Source organism: Dama dama, chromosome 33, assembly GCF_033118175.1.
Source record: "Dama dama isolate Ldn47 chromosome 33, ASM3311817v1, whole genome shotgun sequence".
In the NCBI taxonomy this organism is placed as follows: Eukaryota; Metazoa; Chordata; class Mammalia; order Artiodactyla; family Cervidae; genus Dama; species Dama dama.
The window spans coordinates 40,896,243-40,923,243 of record NC_083713.1 but is presented as its reverse complement, the minus strand read 5'-3'; the positions used below and the strand labels follow the sequence as shown (position 1 = coordinate 40,923,243).

General features: G+C 40.8%; 1 protein-coding gene across 3 annotated transcripts in view; it reads right to left on the bottom strand.

The window, feature by feature from the left end:
- ACVR1 (activin A receptor type 1) overlaps window positions 1-27,001 on the bottom strand; it is a 127,594-nt gene that overhangs the window by 33,331 nt on the left and 67,262 nt on the right. For all 3 annotated transcript variants that reach the window (XM_061135496.1, XM_061135498.1, XM_061135497.1), the window contains 2 exons: window positions 19,409-19,482; window positions 593-856 (listed from right to left, as the gene is read on the bottom strand). In XM_061135496.1, the coding sequence (XP_060991479.1) occupies window positions 593-856; window positions 19,409-19,475 (331 nt within the window). In that variant the 5' untranslated portion in view covers window positions 19,476-19,482. The remainder of the gene's footprint in view (window positions 1-592; window positions 857-19,408; window positions 19,483-27,001) is intronic.

The window sequence follows — 27,001 nt, the reverse complement described above, 5'->3', positions numbered from 1 at the left end:
CTCAGTTTATGGGGAAACAGTTTCAGAAGAGGATTGAAGTCCATATTGACTATAATATGGAGAAGATTCCACATAAACTATAAGGTTGAGGTGAAACCTCACCCAGCTTCAAGTTGCAGTGATAGATCAGTGGGCATCCGATACAGGAGAATGGCTTTGTCTCCTTCCTCTTAAAGAAGGAAAGGTATTCCTCTCAGATGCCAGAGCCTTATGTTCCATTTTCCTCCCTACATACTCAACATAGAGACAAGTACCTAATAAGCACAACTGTTTTAGAAATTATGATCTCATAGCTCCTTTCAGAAAAAGGTATCAGGAGCTATTCACCTTCTCATGACACCAAGAGACATCTCGTCTGCCAAATCGTCCCCAGAGTAGATATCACTTTGCTCTCTTTCCCCAAAACATCCATCCTCCTCATAGATTCCAAAAGGCCATGCCTTTCTCTTCCTCACTGGACCTAACTTCCTTGTCACTCATTGTTCAAAGACTAGAAGGAAAGTCTTGTGGCTACTCACATCTTTAACCCACAAAGAACCAGGATAAGACTAACTAAAACCCTTGATCTAGAAATAGAAAAGTCCATGGGAACCTTTAGTAGGCAGCTGGGCCGTGATGTTCCTGTTACACCAGTCCCCTTGGCAGCACTCCACAGCCTGGCCAGGTGACGGCGGGGTCTTACAGGTCATCTTCCCCTGCTCGTAGACCTGGAAGCAGCCTTTCTGGTAGACGTGGAAGCCATCATTTATGCTCAGCGAGGAAAAGCACTGCTGGCCTTCACAGTGGTCCTCGTTCCCACAGGAGAGGCCTTCACACACACACATGTAAAGTCTGGGGTTTACCTTGGGCTTCTCGTCTGCAGAGTGGGGAGAGAAAGGAAGACAAAAATCACCGTGTGGGTTGTAACCCCATTGGGGGAATCACACAGTCTCTCCAAGACCAATGCAAACGCATTAACTGAACAGAAGAAAGTCAGGTGAAGCATCACCACTGGTCATGATCTTACATCTCTCATCTGACCAACCACCAAATAATAATCACCTCTCAAGGTATGAATGTGTTTCTACAAGCTGGGTGCGCTTTTACATCCTACTAGGCTGAAGAACGGTTATCATCTGTTACAGGCTTCTGAAAATGGACTTCTCCCATTGTGGCTTTCAAGGTATCTTTGGTTTGGTGGGCTCTCATATCCCAGTTCTTGAATCAGAATGTTTTTACCAGAGCATAATGCTCATTGCTTTTATTTTTTGTAGAAGAGGCTCCTAGATACATAGCATCTGCTAATACCAGCTCCCACTAGCTGCATAGGAAACCCTGTCGACTACTCACACAGGGGCAGCCGATGTTCCTGCCATCACCTGTCTGCTTCAGAAACACAACAGAACAGTAAGAGTTCACAAAGGTGCACGGTCTATAATTACATATCCATATTATCGATAGTTTCGCTTAGATGTCTAGATTAATTTTTCCGTAGGAGAACACTTGAGTTTTTACATTAATTACTATGGGAATTCATCACTGCTAAAACATTTTCAACTGGCAGGAAAAAAAAGCGGGGGGCACTAATTATTGAGGATGGAGGCACAAAAAGACAAGGAATCGAACAGTGTTTGAACAGTCAAGTAACTAGTGGGACTAAAGGAAAAGCCTACACAGGTTGGCCCAAGGCACAAGACAGATCATCAGTGAAGCATACCTCACCAGACCTCCTAATTGTCTCTCTCTGAAAACACTCATTTGCAGTTTCATCTTTCAAATCACTCTTTTCTTTCCTGTGTTAGAATAATTAGTTCAGACTGGTTGGTACCAACAGTTTCCACCAGTGGATAAGGAAAGTGAAGACAGACTATAAACAGCCAATTCCTGGAGGCCCCTGATTAGTCTGCTGAGGCCACTTTGACCAAAGCACTGTTCATATAAAGGGGTGGCGCCTTTCCCAACCCCCTGAAGGTCTGCAGCACACACAGCCTGCCTTCAAGTCCCTGAAGGTCAGTGAGAGAATGGCTTCCTTCTTAAAATAACAGGTCGGATGGCTGTGCTTTCAAGAGGAGACCTTAAGGTAAGGTCTTTGAAAATGTCAAGTTCATTTACACAGATTTGTGTGGGTATGTGTGGAGGTGTGGGTTATCTCAAAAAGAGAAGAGCATTCTTCATCTTTCTTCTTCCCTCTTCAAAGCAGTGAAAAATAGTTCACTGCCCACTGTAATGTGGGTGCCTCGTCCCACAGAGTAAGCGCATACAGACACACAGACACAAGCTTTCTATTTATAATTGACTTGCTCGGTCTTTTGAAAACCACAAGGGGCTCATCCAAGAGCAGAGACATGCCCGAAAGCAGAAAATCCAAAATAGCCGCTGACAGTGTATGTATGTCACCAGTCTCACCCCCAAGGAGCAAGAGCCGTCAGACATTTTTAATGAGCAAGAACGCTAATGAGCCGAAGGGTAGTCTTTTATTTTTCCTTGCCTAGAGAAATCCAAGAGAAACTCCAGCACCAATCTATTTCTATGAGGATGAGAAACATATATATCTGTTGACATAATCCAGCAAAAAGTTTACTCTTGCCAAAAGCAAGTTGAAAGATAATATTTCTAGGGAGTCTAGACATGCTTGCCACTCTCAGATGGCACAAAGCTGTGCTGAGGGTTGCCAACTATGCTGCCCAACAGGTGATGGCTCTTTGGAGGGAAATGGATGGGCGGGGTGAGGGGCAGAGTTAGTGGTGTCATACTGATTTGCGATCATAGCTGAGAATTTAAAAGTGCATGTTGAAAAGCTGTTTAGTAATGTAATTTATGTAAATGTGAGACACAAATGTGTATTTTAAGACCCTAAATAATTTTTAAAGGTCATGGATATCCAAAAATACATACTGAACACATTAAAGAGGTTGTATCTGTTGATGCTGGGTTGGGGAAGAGGGGCTGAAGGGGTAAAATGAAAATAATACAGGAGAGGAGCTGGCCACAGACTGATAATAAATAGAGGAGAATGAATCATTTACTTGCTACACCTACAGTCTGCCAGGAACAACAACAAACAACAACCCCAGGCCATAGAGGGCTCACTCATCACCGATTCTATGGAAACAGATGGTTCAGGGTACCAAAGAATTAATTGCACTTGGTGGTTCTAATAAAAAAAAAAGTCAATTAAAAGAAATAAAGTAACGACAATAATAATTTCTCTAACGTGCCTTCACAGTGAACTCGGTTCTTAAAGTCAGAGCCCAAACTCTAAGTGCACAGGCACAAGATGTCTCCTGCCTTGCCAAGGTCTCTGGCTTTTGAAAGGACATGGGGATGGTCTGACAGATGTTTAAATTGTGACCTAGAGAATACTGCCAGAAGTGAGTAGCCTCAAGTAGATACCGTCTTTAGTAAGATTCAGCCCACTAGAACCAACCCTGCCGTGCATCCAGGCGTAACTGGGTACAGATTTTAATCGGATCTTATCCTGTGGGGTCATACTCTAAGTTAAAAACCAAGGTTTTCAGATCTTCCCTGCCACAATCAGAAAAAAAGGAAAAAAGAAGGAAGACAACTCTTAACTCTATGTAATAATTAACTCAGTCTCTGATATGGGCCATGAGTTCAGTTCAGTAGTTAGCAAATGGGAAAGCATAAAAACTCCACCAACTCTGCTTCCTATTTTGCTTTTCACCAACATTTAATTTTCTTAATTTGTGAATTCCCATATGACTGATTAGCAGAGCCCTTAGTGAATCAGGTTTTTTTTTTAATACAGCCAAATATAAAGACCTTAAATTCACAATCTAAGAATGACCCCATGCACCCCCACACACATCTACACCAGACCCAAACATTAGTTAAACGCCACTTTGGCAATTTTATCCAACAGAGTAGATCAACCTAAGAGACCCCAAAAGGATTTTCTGAGCCAGGATCACTAATTCAACAAAGCAGGTTAAAAGCAAGGTAGTAGCATTTTCAGATCCTAATATTCACAATTCTAAGAAACACAACAGGCCCCCAAATGCCTGTGACTCACTGTTTTCATCTTGTTAAAATTTAGGAATAACCATAACATGTGTGGGCCTGGGATATCTTATTTGGGGTAGGCTGGTGGGGTGGGGAAGTGTGAGAATTATCACAAAGCCCTTTTTAGGGCCACAAACAAGGGTCTGTGGACCTCTAATCTCTCAGACTGAGATATAAATACACTACACATCAGGGAACACCGAGGAAGGATAATCACCTTCTGTGACTGATTTTCAACAGTCCAGCCAGGAAGCGTCACATCTGATATGAAGCATTTTACACTTGCCTGTGCAAATAACTAGGAAGTGCCCTGGCAGAAGGCAGTCCGTCTACTCTACCTAATTGACGCTCATTTAAATAATTCAGTAATTGAAACGTCAAGCCAGAGGTATTCCCTCTGTGCAGAGCTCACCCACACTGTTTGTTCAGAGGGCACCTCCCAGCATTACTCAGTGTTATGGCTGGCACTCTGTGCCCTCTGGAGCCCCAGAACCAGGCCTGTGTGAACACACTGGCAGCCCACGTCTGGCTGGGAGCAGCAGGGAGTCCTTGGCGCCACCTGGAAGGATCCGGGGCTGGCTCTGCAACCACAGGCTCAGGCTGGGGATCCCAGGGGTTCACCAAGGCCGAATCCTTTAAAAGATTCTCCTCGTTCTGGGCGATACCCAGCTCACCATCTGGACACACCTACTCTCACAGCCTAATCCTGGGCTGGCAGAGGAAGAGGCAGAGCAAAGAGCATCGCAGATTTTCTAAGACTGTCCAGAGTTTGGGATGATCTTGTGCCTCAGAGTAAGAGGACCCACATTCATGTCTTAAGTGGGACTTGAGCAACCTAGGCACACTCTGAAGGGACTTCCATGTTCTCCTGCCCACCTGCCCAGTCATGCATTCCAGAATGCTCTGAGGCATTTCAGTTGATGATCATTCTTAATGGTGCACAAAACCCCACGTTTCCCACTGAAGTCTTTGACACAGAAGACAAATGAGAAAATGCTCCAAGTCAACCAGCCTGTAGCTGTGATCCCAGGAATCAGCAAAAGGAACAGCTGAATTTCTTACAGGCTCACCTCAGAGCGGCACAAACAACATTGCAATGATTAGACTACTGTCTATGAGGCCATTGTCCAATAGCTCAGAACTTTATAGGCTAAAAAAGGAACCCCAAACATCCGTGGACTTCTTCCAACAGTATAAACAGTTCATTCATTTGAAATGACAGCTTCTATTAGGCTCATAGATATGGGAGGCCTTCCATCAGCTCCTAAGCCGAGAGTGCAGTATGGCACCTTTCCAGAATCTTCAGCATTTGAGATCTCTGGCATTAAACAAAGGCTTACGGAAGGATTTTGCAATGCCAGGTATCACTGCCAGCAAGCCTGCTCCTGAGACAGAAGCACAAAGGTCTGTCCAGACTGCCTAGAGAAGGGCATCTGATGGTCTGGCAAGAAAGCAGCCTATATGCTTGGAAATAAAAGACACCCAGGTGCCTAAATGCTCTCATTACAAAACATCCACTTAGGGAACCCAAATCATTTTTTTTTTTTAACCTGAACAGAGAAATTGATATTTGGTAAAGTTTAAAAGCCAAGAAGAAAATATGAATAGGGGCAACTGAATAGGATCACATATAAATTAGAATAGCAACAATAAAAAATGATAGTAGGGTTTCCACAATTTTGAACTCATGATGCCTCTACTCTAAATGTGCCCTTCCTCCAAGGTTCCCTCACTGAGCTAATGGTGCCCCCATTTCAGATCTATAAGCCTGACTCCATGACCCTCAAAATGGAGACACACAGGGAATTCCCAGTGGTTAGGACTCAGGGCTTCCAGTGCTGGGGCCCAGGTTCAATCCCTGGTCAGGGAACTAAGATCCCATAAGCTGCAACCCTGCCTCCCTCAAAAACGGGGGGAGACACAGTGGTCACCCTGCCCTGGCTGACCTGCGCTCCACCTTTCCAGCCTCACCTCTGATCCCCTTGGTTCTGGGAAGGGTTCCTCCTGCTTCAGGAGCGCAGGTCTACTAGGTATGGAATTCCCCACCATGGGATGCTGGGCTTCCTTCCTGAGGACACCCCTCCACCCAGTCTGTGCCCATCTTTCCCTTCAGATCTCACCTCATTCTCCTCAGAGGAGCCTTTGTTCACACCCCCAAGTGTAAAGCAGGAGCCCCTATCTACATTCACACACACGTGTCAGCACGTGTTCCACGTCCAAGTCTCCCCTCCAGACTGTGCACCCCATGAGGGGAGGAGCTGAGCCCACTCGGCTCACCCTTAGGCTCCCCACAACTGCCTCAGCCCCCGGTGGGAGGACACGCCTGATGAACGTTTAGCTCCAGAATGAATTTTCTCTTCACAGACAGGATTTAGAGGTGGGAAGAGACATGATGCTGGTTTTCAGAGCCGACTGAGCCTATAAAGTCTTTAAATGTCAGCAGAGATCTTCAGGCAAGGCTTAGTCACCGAGCCAGCGTGTCTGTGCAAAACCCTTCTCCCTGCAGGCGCTCGCCACGGCGTCACAGCTGGTCACCTACTCGGGCTTACAAGTGTGGAAAATTGGTACTTTTTGTGGTATGGTAGGTTTTCTGTTTGCTTGCTTGTGTATGTTGAAAGAAAGAAGTAAAATGCAAGAGTTCTGAAAACAAGGAATTATTTAATATATCAATAGAAGAGCAGGGCTTTTATGGGAGGTCCTTCCAGCCTCTATGATGCTATGGTGATCAGAGAGCCCTGGCTCCAGCCAGTTTAGAGATGTCTTGCAGGACTTGCCTGCTCAGCAGGGAAAGGATGCGTCTGGTCTCTGCTACCATTTTTCTCCTATCAGTGAAAATAATGGCATTTTCAGCAGGGAGTGAGGAAGAGTGAATTACATCATTTTCCCCTTCTTGCTCTGCTGAAGGTGATAAGGATTCCTAAGTCACCCTGCATTTGAACTGCTGAAGCTGGGGGGGGGGGGGGGGGGGGGGCGGGGGGCGGAGAGTTCCATCTGTTTATTTTGTGTCTGGGCTGACTCCTTGTCTCTGAAATAATCCCTGTAAATGAAGTCAATTGCAGCAGCCACACCTTTTATTTCAAAGCCAAAAACTCCGTCTGTGTTTAAATGACTAACAAGTTAAAGAGCATTGTGGGGTATTGACCTAAGACAATACTGGTCTGTCTCTTCCGTGATTTTTATGATTCTATGAACACAGCAGAGACTTAGCTTTAACATGTGTGCCATGTCTGTGAAGCAACTCCTTCACAGGGGAGAAACATGGGGGTCATTATTTAATCTTTCTTCATTTTGTCTTCTTGAATTGGCGCTTCATATAAACAAATGATTACCAGGCCTAATGGAAAGTACCTACTGAGGAATTCTTTCCAAGACAATATACCCCTACTCTGCCCCATGTATTCTTGCATCTAAGTGAAGCTCCAGTTGTTGGGAGAGTAACAGAGAGGACCACAGGCTGAAGGAGGGGGAAAATGCACTGGGGAATTATAAACACTTCAGAGAAGTCATTCCTTGTTTAGATTCAGGAGAGCCGGTGATGTGGGACCATCTATAGCATGTCTTAGGCTTGAAGCTCATCTCTGTGGGAAGAGATGTTCCTGACTCATTTGGGTTATCTCCACCATCCCTTAGGATATCTGGGGAGTGCATGGCTGCTCCAGCAAGGGTTTCCCACACAGGCTCTATACTGAAAATATACTGCATGGGACCAGACAGCAAAGAAGAGCCAACAGAGCTCCTACTTCCGTTCCCCTCCAGAGCCCATGACCTTCTTCTCTGGGAATCAGGGACCGAGCCTCCAAGGTTGCCAATCTCTGCTTACCATCAGTCAGCCGCCACCGCACCCCCACTCCCTTTCCGGAAGCTTTCAAACCACAGAGATAAACCCTTTAAAAGATGGGCAGCACTCCAGTTTGTTAACAACAGCCTTAAACTGCCAGCCTCTAGGTATCATGGCACCCAGAGCTCAAGGCAAAACCATCCAGAAGTAGTTAAATCCAGCTAAATTCCTCCTCTCAAGCTCTCCACCCTATCCCATCCCACAGAAAAGCACAGATGAGGTATTTTCTAGACTCTTTTCTTTCCAGCCCAAATGAAGCCAAAGAGATCAAAATACCCAAGGGGGAAAAAACTGGGGCATAGCCCAAACCTCTGACATTGCTGCTTTCCTGTCTCCCAATTTTCCAATCACGTCCTAAGGTCCTGTAGGTTCACAACTCCACAGAAGGTCAAAGAAAGAAGGAATCCCATGACTACAAGCTTTGTGCATCTGTATTATAATGTGATCTTTGCTTGGCCTATCTTTATTATCCCAAGTCTAAAAATGAATACAGTCCACAAGAATTCATGAACTCCTAAATTCAACACACTTAAAGACTGGCTTCTTCATCAGAGACTGAAATCCTACAAGTCACCATGAAAAAAGTTGAGTGTGGGTCATTTTCAGTTTATTGTTTTCTTACTCCCAAGCCCACAGAAAGGCTCCAGGTGCCTACACTCTAGGTGGGAACAGAAAGCCTTTCTTCAGAGTGCTGTGAACCAGAACTGGCTTTTCAAACACACATTCCACACCCCCTCACGGCCCCCCTCCCAGCTCTGTGGCCCAGCACGCCATTCCCGATTTCCATGATAATCTTGGACCTTGGCAGGAGAAAGACAGCTAAATCCGAGATGTGTCACGAGGCCACTGGCCGGGGAGCAAGAATATCTACACACAGACCAAGGCAAGAACAACAGGCCAGGGTTTCTGCAGAGTGCCTTTGGCTCCCATGGCAGAGCACCGACAGCCTAAAGATAGCCCACGTCTCTAGGAAGGGGCACTTTTAAATAGTAGCTTTAGTACTACCAGTCACTTTAGAAGTTTTTCCTTTCAGAGCCTGCTTCCATCCACACCGGCGTGCCAAGCCTGCCCAACGATGGCAAGCCCGCAGCAGAGATGAAAGCCCAGAAGGAAATGGAAAGAGTCCCAAGGGGAAACAGACAGTTCCTAACATGCTGGGATGCTATGCTGTGCCCACATTTGGACTGCTGAGAAAGAATTACCTAGCAAAGAGACACCTTCTAGAAGTGATCCACAGACAGTCACGGGGGATTAATGAGCAGGTAAAAAATCAAGCAAAAGAGTTTAACTCAATGTCTCCCCCTTTCTAAAACTGTGGCAGAGCACACCACGATGGCTGCTATCCAGGGTTTTTTTTAGGAAAGCCTTTCCCTCCAAGAGAAAACACAGACCTCTCCATTTGTCAGACCCCGTTTGGCTGAGCAAGGAGAAGTGTGTGGTGTCTTCAGCACATACTGTACATCCATAGTCACGGTGGCCACTCACTAACCACAAGACTGCCCAGTGGAACCACTCAGAAGAGCCTGCTCCTTTTAAGCCAGGGCCAAAGTTCCCAAGATCTTCCTAAGAACCACTGAGATCCACGCAGCCCCTCACCTTGGGCAGCAGGGGAGCCCACGCTGTCCTAAATGGCAGTCGGCCCGGGGCTGGTGTACGAGGACAGGTGCACGGTGGGCTATTTTCAGTTGCTATCAGCTCGATCGCGAGCCGCACATGCTCAGTAGGCAGGCAAGTTCTGGTTGCCTTTCCAACTCTGGGCAGCCAAGACATACACCTTCCACAGCTGCCAGGGCAACCAGCAGCCCGGTCCTCCTCCCAAGACGGGAGCAATGAAAACAGTGTAACCTGGCCAGCCACCATGCCAGCCAGCAGGCAAGCTGCACCTCTCATGTCCCTGCCCGGGTTATTCTGAGCTGGGCTTACCGACACTCCATGGCAACACAGGAACAAAGGGCCAGCTAGAGAGGGATTTAAATGTCTCACAAAAGTTGCTAGAAAAGTCAGCAGCCCAGCCTTCTGTTTCCATAATAAAAGTAGCAGTGGAATTAGTGTTAGATTATTGTCGTTTGCTGCTGTTAGAATTTGTGTGCTCCCTACAACAAAGGTCTTCTCTTGGAACTAAGGGTTTTGTTTTTGTTTTGTTTTTGTTTTGTTGGCCACTATCGAGTTGCTATAGTTGGGATGCCTTTGAAAAGGCAGCACGTGGGCCTGTCTGCCCAAACCCTGCAGGAGGACTAGTTGTTCCCTGTCCCTTCACCTCTCATCTTGCTGTAGCCTGTGAGCCACTTCACCGCACAATTCCTTCAAAACACACAAACTGAGCCTAATTAATCTTTCAGTGGGCTTGCCAGGTGGCTCAGTAGCAAAGAATACACCTGCCAATGCAGGAGACACGGGTTCAATCCCTGAGTCGGGGAGATCCCCTGGAGAAGGAAATGGCTATCCACTCCAGTATTCTTGCCTGGAAAATCCCATAGACGGAGGAGCCTGGTGGGCGATAGTCAGTAGAACTGCAAAAGAGTCAGACACGGAGTAGCAACTAAACAACAATCCTTCCATAGCTCTCAGTGCCCTCAAGATCCAAAACACAACCTCATGCACCAGGCCCTGCCAGGCTACTTAGGGCCTCAACTCTCAACCCGAATGCCTTCTACAGGCTGCTCTGGCCCTGCTGGACCCCCTGGGCAGTGTCCCCCATACACCCACTTCTCTGGACTTGGCCCTTCCCCTGTTTCAAAGTCCTCCTCAGTTCTTCCTTTGCTGGTCTAATGCCTGCCCATCCTTCCAAACTCCCTGGACCACTGTCCCCAATCCCAGCCCCACGTGCCATGTAGACTCTACCTGCTGACACCCCAGTATGGTGCTGTAACCTGTGTCTCCTCCAACTAGACTTTGACTCTTTGACAGCAAGTACCCTTTCCAGGTATGTTGACATCACCAGTACGGATCCTTGGCCTCATACTAATCAGTCAGCTAAAAGAATGTTAAGACTGGCTCTCTTTTCCCAAACTTGGAATAAATTCTTTGAAAGGACAGGCTTTCCTATCCTGTCCCCGGTCCAGATCAGTTCCTTGGTCTCTTATAACATTATCTTTTTTGTATTATGATAATTATTCATTTGTCAAATATTCATTGAGCACCAACTACGTGCCAGGCACTGTCTCAGACACTAGAGAGAGAACAAAGACCACCGCCAAGTCCCGACCTCTCCCACACTGGGGCTCACTTTGCATGGGTGACCCCTCACCACCACCCTGTTACCATCCCACATGGCACTGCAGATAATGGCTCTTAACAGGTGAGACAGCCCAACTTCAGAAACACAGTAAAAAGGAAGAAGATGCCTCATGACAGTGTTTGATGCTCTTCTGAGAAAGGCTTGATTCCTATGCAGACCAACAGTCTTCCTTTCACAAGGCGCTCTAACTAGCAATACCGTTTAATTATCAAAAATTACCCTAAACCTTAGCAAAACTGACTGTCTAAAGCTCATGAAATAGGAAATGATGTGCAAGATAAACAGAAGCCATGAGTGTTTAACTCTACATAGCATTCTGCAGCATTATATATTTCACAGGAGTCAAAGTTTAAACTGGACTATTTGTTTTGCTTTCTCTATTTTTTACAACTTTCCTGAATGGGTCTGATTTATTGTTATTATTATTTGGAGGGGAGGATTTCGTATTGGCTTGGTGTAAATATCAGAATTCAGAAAATAAACAAATTCAGCAAATAATAAATAAAAGAGGTTACTCCCTGCTCCAAGTCACCATCTGAATAAAAAAAAATATAGGTAGGGGTTTTTGTTTTTGCTTTAAGGTGTATTTCACCCCCCCCTTCCAAAAGGAACTTCTCATTCTCCCTCCTGTTCACTTTCCTTCCCACATCCCGCAAATATACATATCCTCAGAAAGTCCACGCTCCACTCTAACCCATAACAAAGAATTAGATGCAGCATTGTGGAGGATCTAGGAAACACCCAACTCTGCAGAGCTCAGATTCAGCTGATTAGAATCAGGCAGCAGCTGTTCCAGTGTTACCACCACGGCTGAGAAGGCACAAATGTAAACTTCCCTCTTCCTGTCAAATCACTGGCTTGCAGAGAGCAAATGGCAGGCTACATAAAGTTGTAAAATAATAATAATAATAATAATAATAATAAAAGGTCTGGAGCAACTCTGTTGGAGACTGTCTGGGTTAGCTGTCAGAGTTTTCACCTGAGGGCAGCAAGGACTTCGGAGCAATATGAGCTCTTGGGAGCAGAGGGGAGCGGTCTTTCTGAAACTGTGGGTTATGACCCATTCTGGGTAGGCAAATCGATTTAGCAGTTCAAGCAGTTCAAGTTTCTTTCTAAATGAAATAAAACTAAATAGAATAAAAAAGAGAAGAAACAGGAGTACATTAAACATAGAGTGATAGCTCTTTCACGAAATTTTCTTTTCAGGTGTGTGTGAGTCCTACTCCACGATGTTTCTAAATGCAGGTGCACGGGTCCAACTCTAAAGCGTTTCTCACTGTGAGTCAGTGAAGATCTCAAAGGTTGCCCCACCCTGTGTCTTACACTATCTTGGAATCGACATGAGTTCTGAGTAATTATGACTATTGCATATAACCATTATCAGGGGAAGTTGCCTGAGGACATGCTAGATGGCAGAGGGAGGTTCTCAGCAGTATTTGGAGAGTTACACATTAATTTTTTTTTAATTTTTGATTTTTTCCTGAAGGATAGGTGACTTACAATGTTGTGGTTTCTGGTATCCAGCAGAGTGATTGAGTTATACATACATGTATATGCTTTCTCATATTCTTTTCCACTATGGTTTATTACAGGATACTTAATATAATAATTCCCTGTGCTATACAGTAGGACCTTGTTTATAGTAGTTTGTATCTGCTAATCCCAAACTCCTAATTTATCCCTCTCCTATGCCCTTTCCCCTTACAAATTAATCTTTCAACGTGTTTTGTTTTCCTTGGTGTTTACTTTTCAAAAGCAAAAAATAGCACACATGACATGCCTACCAATCTCCTGCTTCCCCAGTTTTTCCATAAGGAGGAGATGTCATCCATGTTCCTTCCCCTTGAGACCGATCTTTGTAAGAGAGAAGCATGGAAACTGTTGCACTGCCCACTCACTGTTGACCACAGGAAACCATTTAATGAGCTAGGGCCTTGGATTTGCTTTCCCATCTGTTCAATATTTGACTCTGATTGAATTTTCAAGTCCGTTCCACACCCTACCACTAACTTCTTTCATATAAATGCATTGAATATGAGCATTTTATAATGTTCACCAGAAAAAAAAAAAATTGGATGTGGCTTTAGTTTAACTACATACAGCTGAAACAAACATTCCCCAGGAAGGAAAAGCTGAAAGGAAGCTTTGTCACAGCTCACCTTGCATCAATAATACACTCACTCTGGTAGGTGAGAAAATGTGACAGTAAAGAAGCGGTATCTTGAACGTGCACAGCTTCATCTGATATTTACATTTTAGGTCCTCATGACTAACAACTCAGGACATCTCATCCCTCTTCCCAACAAATCACTCATACCATTAAAAAAAAGATTTTATTAAAAAAAAAAAGATTTTATTCTGAACAAAAGGAATAAATTATACTAATGAGAAATGAGAGCAACAAATTTAATACGGAGACATTTCTCTTACATTCATTCACCCCTTCACGAACTTCCTGCACTCTCAATAATGAGAAATTCAAAGAAAGGCTTATTCTATTCTTCACCCCCAGTGGCAAAGAGGGGCACCTTTGTCGACCCTAACAAAAAGTCTATTGAAGTGATCTCCTTCCTTCCCTCACTGGGTAATTGGGCTGGAAAGTCTGAGTAGTGATGGTTTTGGAAATACTAAAATCAAGTCAACCCAGAAAATAATTTAGCACTTAGCAATCTTCTCCAGGACAGGCCAGAATCTCTCATGGCAACAAAACTTGCTGTAATAAAATCTAACTATGGCTTGCAAATGCAATAAAATGTGGGTCATGTTAGCTTTGAAATATTTTTGAAGAAGCAGTATGGTATTCCACTCCAAGTTATTTGTGTCATACTCATCCCCGCAGATGCTCATGGGAACAAAGGTAAAACCAAACAAGGAGTTTCTGGGACAAAAATGGACTTCTCCCGGGTGGCATGATAGCAGTATTAGAGCATGATTAGTCTTATTAATGGGAAGGAAAAGGAAGGATATACGGGTAATTAGGACTCAAGTGCTCTTCTCTGTGAGAGCAAATAAAACTCTTCCTGCAGCTGGAGTTGTATATATAATGAATATGAAAAATGAATACTAGTATGAGAGAGAAATAAAAAACACAAACCCAGGTAAAAGGAACTCATCACTCACTATTATGAGCTCTCACATCAGCCTGTCATATAGACTGAATTGAGCTGGTTCCAGTATGTGCCAGATACAATGTCAGTGGATGTAGCTAATTTAGGGTATCAAAAAATGCAAAATTCTGAAGAAGACTGATAATGACAAACTCTTACACACTATTCCTCAAAGTATGCGTGAGTGCTAAGCCACTTTAGTTGTGCCCGACTCTTTGTGACCCCATGGACTGTAGCCCACCAAGCCCCTCTGTCCATGGGGTTCTCTAGGCAAGAATACTAGAGTGAGTTGCCATGCCTTCCTCCAGAGGATCTTTCTGACCCAGGGATCGAACTTGGGTCTCCCCCGCATTGCAGCCACCAGAGAAGCCCTGTTCAAGCTGTATAATCTTAAACAATAGTCTAAATCAATTCAAAAGCACATTCCCACTAACCTATTTCATTAGGGTAATGGGAAGGATTATGGGAAAATTATATATAAAACAGCCTAATATCTGACACATACTAACCACTCAATAAACAGTACCTATAAATCATTTAAAAGGCGTGGTTATAGTAAGTATTTTCCAGACTCATGAGGTCTTTTTGGCCCCAGAGTATTTAGGATTCCACAGAAAATGAAAATGTTCTAAAGCAGGGGTCCCCAATCTCCAGGATCTAATGTCTGAAGATCTGAAGTGGAGCTGATGAAATAATAATTGAAATAAAGTGCACAATAAGTGTAACATGCTTGAATCATCTTGAAACCATCCTCACCCCACCTCAGCACCATCTGTGGGAAAACTGTCTTCCATGAAAGTGGTCCCTGGTGTCAAAAAAGGTTGGGGACCAAGTCAAACTTTGCCAAAATCACTGTTTGGGACCTGTTATTTAAAATGTTATCACTATATCTAATCAATGTTTAAGAGACATTTGGGAATATTTTGGTAGACAAAAGGAAAGAACCTTTGTTTTTTCTGTTTGTCTTTAGTAGACTAAGGAGTACAATACTCAACAACATATATTAGAACAAAATCTCTATGATTTTCTTATTTATGCACCAAGAATGCCATCTAGCTCCACTGAAGCCCAATTAATATGGTGCCATATCTGTTCTAATACAAACATCAAACATGGGTCCATTTCCTTGGTCATCTAAAACCCTGCATGAGACAATCTATAAGGCTCATATAAAGTTTTTAGTTATCTTCCCTATTATTTACCTCTTTCAGTTAAGTATTTTGTACTTAACATTTACTTTATGACTAATGTTGAGTATATTAGAGTGTATTACAATAAGGATTCTCAGTGGTGTTTTAAAAAAATTTTCTAGTAAACATGCAAAAACAAAGAGTCTTTTCATAGAATACGCTATTGATAGTTAACAAGGAGTTGAGTCATAGAAGGAAGACAAGACTAATATGATTAGAGCACTCTAGGTTATAGCTGGATATTGTTTTTTTTTTTTCAAATTAAAAAAAAAGCTATTGTAACTAAAGGATGATGTGTTTTTTCCATACTTATAAACATCCTAGTGGTGGTATTATACTCAATAGCAAAACCTTAGTGGCATCCATTTCCATTTTAGCCAGACTAACGCATTTCATTACAGATCTTCGCTGTGGCATTAAGAGGTCATTTGCTGGATTCTTTGGGCAGCTTAAGAGCTTAAAGCAGGAAAAAACAACCAATGGCTGAATTGCTAATACTTTTCCATAAGGGCCCTTTTCACTTCCTCTTCCCCCATTCGCTCTCCACTTCTTCTCTATTCATACTCCATTTCTACCTCAATTTCTTTTCCACTCTCTTTTTTTCCTATTGTGCCTACACCATGAGTCCACCAGGACAGCACATGAAACTTGAAGGACTGTCCTACCATACTGTGTACCTAGAGAAGCACATGGAATTTGGAGGGATTTCATTTCATAATGGTCTTTGCTTTTTTGTTTTATTATGATCATATTGTATAGCCATAAAAAAAGGGAAAATCTGAGCAACTTGCCTTTTGCCTCTAGACATGATCAAGTGTCCTCTGGGGGATAAACGCCTCAGCTGAGAACTACGGTTAAACCATCAAATGTTCCCAGTCCATTTCTTCTTATTCCTCATTCCTTCGACCTAAGACCATTCAACCTATCTTCTAGTTAATATACCTTCTACTCCTTTAAACTTCCATGCAGGATCCTTATTTCGTATCTTTTTGGTGCTAATTTAAATGACTGCAGTATGACTGGACTGTGTCAAACAGCACCACTTAGAGTGGGATACAGACTTCTGATGTCTAAACTGGGTGACAACAGCTCTTTCCAACAGAAACAGAGTATGAACTACTTCATGTAGCTGCAAATTTTCACAGTCGTCAAAAGGAACAGGTAAAATTCACATTTTTCCTGTCTTCAAAACCCAGTGTGTCTTTATACTTAACAGCACATCTCAATTTGTATTAGCTGCAATGAGAGTGCTCAATAGCTACATATGGCTCGCTCCCAGACGGGACAACACAGCTCTATGACATATCTCAATGACTATGGGAAGGAAGCAGGAACCGATCAAATACTATAACCTAACATATAACAAAATAGATTTCTAGTATATCAAGGACTGTCTTCCTAAGCGTTGGCTACACTAACTTGTCGTACTATATGCCTCCTTGGAAACTTATCAAATGTATAAAGCCAATCACTATACCCCCAAGAGCCTGTAACAGACACATTAGTCTTACTGGCCCATCTGATCACAACAAGGCTGAGATTCACACCATAAGCACCACTCTTCATGGAGCAACCCTTTAAAATAAAGTCCAAACTGCTTAATGCACAATAAAATATAGTTCATTTATATATCTAGAAAGATTTATACCAACATGCTAAAAGCAGTTACATGTCAGTGCAGGGAATTACAGGCAGTTTTATTTTCTTTTTCTCTTGATTATCTCTTTTGTGGACTCTGCATGGGCAGCTTTTTACATATGAGGAGAAGAGAAGATAGAACGAGTAAAGCCCACAGATGCCAAAGCATTTTGCGGGTGTGATCTCACACAACTAAGTTACCTGTGCCCATTTAGGTTCTCACTGTTCCACTAAGCATCATTCACATGAAAACTCTTTGTATAATTAATTGAACTTAATACATAACACTTTTATACATAAAAATAGAAAGTATGTCTTACACTGTCTTAATGTATATGACATTTACTCAAAATATAGCCACTGTTTCAATCAAGGGACAAACAGTCCCTGTTTTGATTCTACCAAAATTTGTTCACCAATTCAGAAAATTCAAGCACTGCAGGCAAGATCACTTGTGCTAATTAAATCACCAATATAATAAATACACTAGTACCAGTAAGAATATTTACAACATTTATATACACACACATATATATTAATCTTTGATGTCTTAGAAAACAGAAAACATACCAATACATACCAATACATTTTCTGTTTTCTAAGACATCAAAGATTAATATATATGTGTGTATATAAATGTTTGTATTCTTATACAAACATTTGTTACTTCATTACATCTTATAGTGTACTCATGCCCAACTACACTATATTACATTTGTCTATAAATACCATTTTAATTATATGACATAGTAAATTACATATTATTTTAAGAGAATTTTCTATTTCGGATAAGGAATTATACTGAATTTTTAAAACTTACATTTATAAGAAAGGTATGGCGTGTATAAGAATTACATTTTAAGAAAATCAAGGGGCATTATCAAATACATATTATAAAAGGGGGTGTTCACATGCCCAAAAAAATCTAGACACGAACTTATACCCCCTCATAAAAATTATCCAATTAATATTAATAGATCACAGACCTAACTATAACATACAAACACTATAAACTCCTATTAATGATGCAGAAAATCTAGATGACCTCATTGGGTAAAGCAGCAACTTTTTAGAAGTATGATCCATGAAAGAAACAATTAATAAGCTGTACTCCATTAAAATTAAAAACTTCTGCCCTGTGAAAGATAATGTCAAAAGAATGACAAGACAAACCACAGACTGGGAGAAAACATATACCAAAGACATACTTGATAAAGGACTGTTATCCAAAACATACAAAGAACTCTAAAAATTAAACAATAACAAACAACCCAATTGGAAAATGGGCCAAAGACCTTAAAGACACTTAAATAGAGATATACAGATGGCAAGGAAGCACATGAAAAGATGTGCTTTTTTGCATACTTCATACATCATCAGGGAAATGCAAATTAAAAGAATGTGACACTACCACATACCTATAAGAATGGCCAAAATCCAGAACACTGTCACTACCACAGGCTGGTAAGAATGTGGAACAGTAGGAACTCTCATACATTGCTAGTGGGAATGCAAAATGGAACAGCCACTTTGGAAGACAGCTGAGCAGTTTCAACTAGACATATTCTAACATACAATCCAGCAATCACAATCCTTGTTGTTTGAGGAGTTGAAAACTCATACCCACATAAAATCTAGTACACAGATGTTTATAGCAGCTTTATTCATAACTGCCAAAACTTGGAAGCAATCAAGATGACCTTCAGTAGTTGAAGGGATAAATAAACTATGGTACATTCAGACAATGAAGCATTACTCAGTGCTAAAAAGAAATGAACTATTAAGCCATGAATAGATATGGAGGAAACATAAAAGCGTAATAGTAGGTGAAAGAAGCCAATATGAAAAGGCTATACAGTGTATGAATCCAGTTACATGCCACTCTAGAAATGACAAAACCATGGAGGCAATAAAAGCATCAGCTGTGGGCAGATGTTGCAGAGGTGGAGAGGGATGAATAGGTGGAGCTCAGAAGATTTTTAGGGCAGTGAAATACTCTGATACTGTAATAATGGATGTAAGTCATTTCACATTTGTCCAAACCCATAAAATATATACCACCAAGAGTGAACCCTAATGTAAACTTATAAACTGGGATGATTATAATGTGTCAAGGTAGGTTCATCAGTTATAACAAATGGATCACTGTGGCTGGGGGGAATGTTGATAATGGGGAAGGCCATACATGTGTCTGGGGAGGAAGTAGATGACAAATCTCTTTACCTTCCTTTCAACATCTCGAAAAAGATAGTCTTTTTTTTTTTTTTTTTTTAAAAGATAGTCTTAAAAATGGGGGAAGAGGAGGATTAAGTCTGACAGGATTAAGAACAAGCTAGCTGACAGTAAACGGAACACTACACAGTATACTTATCCTACCCAACCGTGAGCCACTTACCTTCCATACTAGGGGAAGGGAACGCAATCATCACGAGCACAGGAAGAATCATCACTCCATCCACCATTGTACAACTGTGGAGGGAAAAAACAAGAGAGTCCAGTAAACCAAAATAAAATGTAACTGCAGGAAGACAAATGAAGCATACCATCTTTAAACTTGTCATTCAAGGCCTTTCTTACAAATCCCTCTTACATATGTTGCCTTACTTCTTAGTAATTTAAACATGTACCCTTTACATGGATCTAAATAAATCATCTTAAAGTGTTAATCAGATTTATCTGCTACTGGTGGTCAATCAGAGACACCATTCTCTGAGTCTACCCTCTTATTAAGAGCTCAAAAGGGACATGAAAAATTCTCAGTTATAAGGCTGGGTATTCCTAAAGGACTTATAAGGATGGGTATTCATAAAGGACTTAAGTTTGAATTTTATCTTATCCCACTGAACTCAGAATTGGCAACAAGAATTCTGAGAAGCATGAATAGACTATTCTAACATGATGCTAAAGATTAAGTGACTGAATAATCCAAGCCAAATTACTATGTTTCAGCTTTACTTTTCCTTCAAAAGGATTAGAGGGGAAGCAATTTACAATCACCATAGAGCCCTAAAAAAGAAAAAAAAAAGTAAAACACAAAACTATAGCTTACACTTCATCCATGACAAAGCAATGTATTCTTATATTAACTTCAAATTTAACAAAGCATAGACACAATCAACACAGGAAGAAATCAAATAAAACTTTAACATATGAAACTATATTGGAGAGAAAATAATATATAAACTTTAAGTTGATACTGCCCTAAAACTACATGGGCAGAAGCTCAATGTTCTGAGTCAAAGGACAACAGAAAACTTTTCCATTTGGGTAATTCCTGCAAAATTTTGGAAATTATGATGAGAGTTTGGTTATACTAATTCTTTATTGCAAAGAATAATTTTAAAAAATTAAACTGTGAACTAGGTACAATCTTCTGGATGGCAAAAATAAAGAGAAAATGGGTAAAGTTCTTTAAGGAAATGGTTCATGTGCTGTGTTACTCTTATAGCTTTAAAGCAAAGAACAAGAACCCACTGCTATCTAAGCTGTTTGGAATGGACACCTTCTGACTCATCATCTTAAAATCAAATTTTTTTGTTAATAGTCTGATTGTTCATACCCCACACCTTTATTCTATCTTACCACCCCTCACTCCAATTTGTCTACAATTGCATTTCAGACTCTCTCTTCTCTAATAGCAAGGTGAGGGACAGGGATAAAGGGAGTTTAATGGACTTCCTTTTTGTATTTTTAAAAGCACAAGAAACATGAGTGACCCTTTTTTTCTCTTTCCGTTGTTATTATTTCCATAGATCTTTTCTACAGCAAGCCCTTATTTAATATACAAATGCCTCACCTCACCCTGGGATCCTCACAATATCTCTGTACCTTTGAACAGAATCACTCTGTTGGTTCCCTCCACTCCAGGTGACCTGAGCCTCCCCTCAACCTCTCTCCTAGCCAACTCCCTCCTCCTGCCATTCATGATCCAGTTCAAAAAGCAAATGCCTGGTGCAATAGTTCTCCATCAGCAGTGATTTCACCCCTCTCAGCACTGGTCTAACACCACTCAGAATCAATCATTTGTCTTCGTCAATCTCCAGCACTGGCCTACTTGCCCTCAAAGGGGTACATACTTCCACAGGCCATACAAAATAATGCATTAAATTATGGAATAAATATACTAAAACTTGTATCCTATTTAAAAAATGATTTAATCTAATATAGTGATAACTTCATCTTTTATGACGTCCACTACAAGAGGTATCTTGCGGAAGTGAGAGTTAGCTAATGTGAAAGAGTGGACATGGTTTGCTTCTAGAATAGTCAGGTTTGAAGGTTTATTTAAGTGGAATCACAGGTTGTAAAGAATCCACCTGCAATGAGGGAGACCTTGGTTTGATCCCTGGGTTGGGAAGATCCCCTGGAGAAGGGAAAAGCTACCCACTCCAGTATTCTGGCCTAAAGAATTCCATGGACTCTATAGTTCATGGGGTCGCAAATGAGCCCTCCCCAAATTGCAAGTGTTCTAAATCCATTAAGGAAACTACAGATTAAATATGTTATTAATGACTACCAGAGAATAGTAAGAAAATGGTAGAGCTGATATCGCTATTCCTAGTGGTTAATCAGTTTACTAGAGAAAAGCAATTAACATTCAGTTCAATGGGACATGAAGCAGGCTCACCAAATTCAAAATTAAAAAATACATTAAAAACTGATTTGCATCCAGTATCACAAACAATAAACATTATCCTGAGTGACTTGAGACTTTTGTCAATAATACAATGTCATTACCATTAGCAATACCATAAATATCTCACCTTAAATCTTCTTAAAAATTCTACTTTATGTACATTTTATAATACGTAGATTTATTTTATATAACAGTTATAAGCAACATACACATTGAGGGTATACACTGAAAAAGCTTTTTAACTGATGAGATATAATCATCAAAAGCCTTTGAAAACCACTCAACTATTACAGTCTTATCTTTGAATTTCCAGCCCATCTTTTCTCCTTCCTTCCACAACTATTGGAAGCCTGCTATGTATTAGAAATTAGAAACTTAAAATGATAAATATATACAAACATGGTCCTTACTATTATGGAGCTTCCACAGTCTGTCTATGGTGGTACTCAAATAACCATACAGAAGACTGCACAGTTAAAAACTGAACTAACTGTTAGGAAGAAAGAGAGTTAAATAAGATTGCTAACAAAACAACTTGAGATTTTTCTGGAGGGTGGAGGAGCTTCCCTGGGGAGATTATATCTAAACAGGAACTAGAAAGATGAGTAGGAGGTACTACAAAAAGGGTAAGAGTATGTGAGTTCTCGTTTGTGTGTGTGCATGCGCATGTGTTTATGTTGGAGTGGTGAACACTCTGGTGGAGACAGGAGCGCATTTAAGGGGAAAGGCAGTTTCTCAGCTTCTACACAGACCCTGTGGCCAGGGGAAGCATGGTGCATCCTGAGGACTTAAGACATATTTCACATGAAAAAAAACAAAAAACAAAAAAACACACCAGGCTAAGATACAGAGAGCTTACAGAGAAGAGTGATAAGGAGAGAAAACCCAAGAAGGCCAGAGAGGTAGCCCCCAAACAGAATCTGGGTAAAACATGGTAAGCCCTAGTAAGTAAGCCCCCTACTCACCTCCCTACATTCAAAGCCCTTCTCCACTCCATTGTCCTTGGCACACCAACAGGTAGCTTCCTCCTATCTCTGGACCTCTCTATATATGCTGCTGCTGCTCCCAGTGATTGGGCCCATCTTTCAGGATCCAATCTGGCAAATTCCTACTCCTCTTTCAAGTCTCAAAGGTCACTACCTTCTAGAAGCTTTCCTATACCTTCATATTCCCTCATTATCCTCTCACATACCACTTTGTTGATTTCATTCATGGCACTTATCATAATTAACAATTATATATTCATAGTCATGTGTGTGCTTTTGAACATCTGCCTCCCTCACTAGACTATAAACATTATAGTAAAATCTATAGTCTATTTTGTTCATCGCTACCAAAGCCAAGTAGGTGCACATTTAATACTTGCTGAATTCAAATTTTCCCTGAACTAATCAGTTCGATTTAACTTTAAAGTCCAAAGAATTAGCAATGCCCCCTCCCCACTCCTAACACACAAGCACCTGCAAAGGAATAGTAAGATTAAGGCATTTATCAACTGTTAACTTTATGGTCTAGAATGTAGTGCAGGTAATAATAGTCAGCAGTTAACAAATCCAAAGCTTTAAAATCAAGAATTCTTTCACAATTAAAAAAATAATTCTAAAGACATTCACCACTGGCAATTTTTCCTGTCACAAAACCAACAAAAGTTCCTGCCCCTAAACACCTTTTAACTGATTATTATTGTGCAAAGAAAATTGAAACAATAATTTAGGCTCCTAAATGGAAAACAGGGGAGGAAAAAAAAGGAGTTATAAATTCAGGCTTCCAAACAAATCTGCTGTTTAGAGATAGATAGCTCAAAACCTGCCAAAAATCTTTGGGAAAAAATGTCAGCATCACTTATTGGTCACCACTTTGTTCAGTGTCTGGACTGTCTGCTGACTAGTTAACTCAGCTATTAAAAAGGGTACTTTCAAAAGTAAAAAGGTAAAAGAAATGCAGAAAGGAGAATGTTCTGGAATAAATTTTCTGATATTTTACTTATGAAAAACATCAATATGATAATGTCCCAACTTGAAGCCTCAAGGATCTATTTCTAAGTTTAAAATATGCTAAGAAGAAAATACTGTTTTTAAAAGTAATTTTCAACTCCTTTGTACTCAAGTATTTTTAACTAAGGAGTTTCAGAAGTGGGCTGGCCCAAAAGAGAAACTGATAATGGGAGAAGAAAGTGGCGATAATCAATAGTTCAGGGATGTTTTAATTCAGGGATTTAAAAAATTTGTGATCTCCAAATCTCTTTATACACTTGAAAATTATTGAGGACTCTAAGGAACTTGTCTATGTGGGCTATTTCTATCAACAGTTATTCTATGAGAAATTAAAAAAAAATTTTTTTAGAAATTTTTAAATTGTTTAATGGAGAATGTTTTAATTACTGTATTTGTCTTTAAATAACAACATATTATCCCATTTTTTTCTAAGTTAAAAAAAAAAAAAGAACTAAATGGAAACACAAATGTAGAGAACAAATGTGTGGGTACCAAAGGGGGAAAGGTCTGGGGGTGGCGGGGGGGCAGGAAATTGAGAGATTAGGACTGATATACATACACCACTGATCCTAGGTATAAAGTAGGTAACTAGTGAGAACCTGCTGTATAGCTCAGGGAACTCGACTCAGCGCTCTAATGGTGACCTAAATGGAAAGGAAATCCAAAAAAACCGGGGATCTGTGTATATGTACAGCTGACTCACTTTGCTGTAACAGAAACGAATACAACACTGCAAAGCAACTATACTCCAATAAAAATTAATTTAAAAAAATTTTTTTAATTTTTAAGAAGTATATTCCACCCCACCCCCCAGAATTGTAGTGAGAAAAATGGTATTATTATGCATTCTGACAAACCTCTATGTTTGGCTTAGTAGAAAGCAACTGGATTCTCATGTATGACTCTGCATTCAATCTGTTATGACATGTGGCATCAGCTGAAACATAGAGAATCCAGCTTCACACATGAATCTGTCTGTGAGGCTGAAAGAAGACGACACTGTGCAACACCCCTGAGATAGTCTGAGAAACTCCAGAGAATCCTGGACCATGCTTTGAGAATCAGTGCCTCACTCCTAAAAGATCGGTTCTTCTACCACACCAGGTAATCAGATGGTACTAAATATTTTAAGCTGAGCATTTGCTCAATACCTGATAAAAATGTTACTGTTCACAGGTTAAGATATCTCTTTAAACTCTCTCACATCAAGGAAGTCCACAAGTCCAGTGGTGAAGGGAAGCCACTATATACATCTATTTCATGTAGGAATAGCACTTTATGTATGCAACTAAATAGTGTTTAAATGAGACATGAAACTGATCAGAAGGGGTCCGGTGTCCATCTCCAATCCAATTGAATCCTTCTGCAATATTCTAAGCCCAAAATCTATAACTGAAAACACTCACAGGCTACTGGGGGTTATAGAATATTACCTGAAGGATTCAGAGTGCAAAATTTTGCCTCCAGTACATACCAACTCCTTGCTGTTCTTGGATAGTGCTCTCTATCCCTGGTAACTGATCTTAATATTTCAGACACAAGGCAAAGAGCTACTCAGAAAAAGGATAGGGACCTCCTATCTTAACCTATGTCCCTTCTTTAAATCAGTACCATCTCTTATAATGTCTCAGGACTACTCCCATGGGAGACAGGACAGTCCCATGATATTCTACTAAAAACAGACAAACCATCAGGGCAAAATAGAACTGCTTTTCAAATCCCATGGTACTTTTCAAACTCCATTTATAGATCAGACTGATATCCAGTTAAGGAGCTAGTCTTTAGCTCAATTTTTAACATGTGTGGGCTTGAAACCAAGTTTGGCATTTCTTTTTCTCATCACAATTTTACAGCTGGATAAAGCCACCGATACACTGGAATACATTCCCTCAAAAATCACAAAGCATTTTGATGTCAGTCACAGAATAACCAAAAGTATAATACACTTCTATATTCAACCTTTAGGGCTCATAGTAAGTAATCTAGTTGATAATTATTGACACTATAAAAGATAATTGTTGATACTATAAAAGATACTTCTAAAACCTAGACTTATGAATAGCACACAACTTGTCATCCATATGTAGAGGATGAAAGAGAAGCTGGAAGAGGAACCCTGAGATTCTTTCCCATCAGAAAATCCTACAAAATGTTCATTTGTCTGGCCTGGTGGCCTAGACTCATTAGCTTTGTCCATTTGTTCAATGCATAATTCACTGAGCACCTACTCGTTCAATAGGGACTTGTTTGATACTCTTCTCAATTCAACTTTAACAATCTCCAAGTTAGAATCTTGAAAGATAGGTTATACATTCATTCATTCATTCCTATTTTGAATGACTTTTCCACCATCCACATAAAGATGCTCGCTCACTGTTGGTGAGGACTATCACGACTGTCCTGTTATATATCTTTTATATGGCCTATGCTATGCCTACCACAAGGAAAAAAAATTTTTCTCTTTAATATAAAAGGTAGAAGCAAAGAAGAAAAGAATTAGAGTGATTCTGCTTTCCCTCAGTTATCTGTCAAAACCACATCATTAGTACAGTAACAGTAGTGCTACTTAGGTAACCAAGCACTGTGCTCAGGGACCCTATGTATTATCTTATTTAACCTCTCCCCAAAACACTCTATAATAGGGGCCCCCAACTTCGGGCTTTCAAGTCTGATGATCTGAGGTAGAGTTGATGTAATAATGATAGAAATATAGTGCGCAATAAATGTAATGTGCTGGATTCATCCAGAAACCATCCCCCTCTCCCCAGTGATGGAAAAATTGTATTCCACGAAACCAGTCCCTGGAACCAAAAAGGCTGAGGACCACTGTTCTAAAATAAATATTCATATTAATTCCATTTTACCAATAAGAAAAATCGGCAGGTAGAAGTAACTCGCTCAAGGACACAAAGTCAGACTCAAAGCCCACCTAACCAGAGTTCAGGTCCTAATCAACCAACATACACAACCCTCACTAAACCAGCCTGTCATTGTTTAGCAACCTGTTTTTGTCATCCTTAACATTTTATCCAAGCTTCAACACATTGTGCACTTTACCTTGATTTTCCTCTTGGAAAACAATCTTTACTCATGGTTATTTGGGTCACCTTTCAAGCATGCCCTCTTTCCATTTCTCTAATCTCAAAATTAATTTCATATACTCTAATTATCTCCCCTACCCCTGAAAAAAAAAAAAAATCTTGATGTGAAAGGAAAAATAAGCCATGTTGGTAGTATACAAGCAGTTTCTACCTCCCACTTCTCATCCTCATTCTTCAATTCTCTTGCAACTCACATGGTAAAATAAAAACCGGAATTAGTATAAGTCAGGCACATTTGGGGGCAAAGTTACACTCAG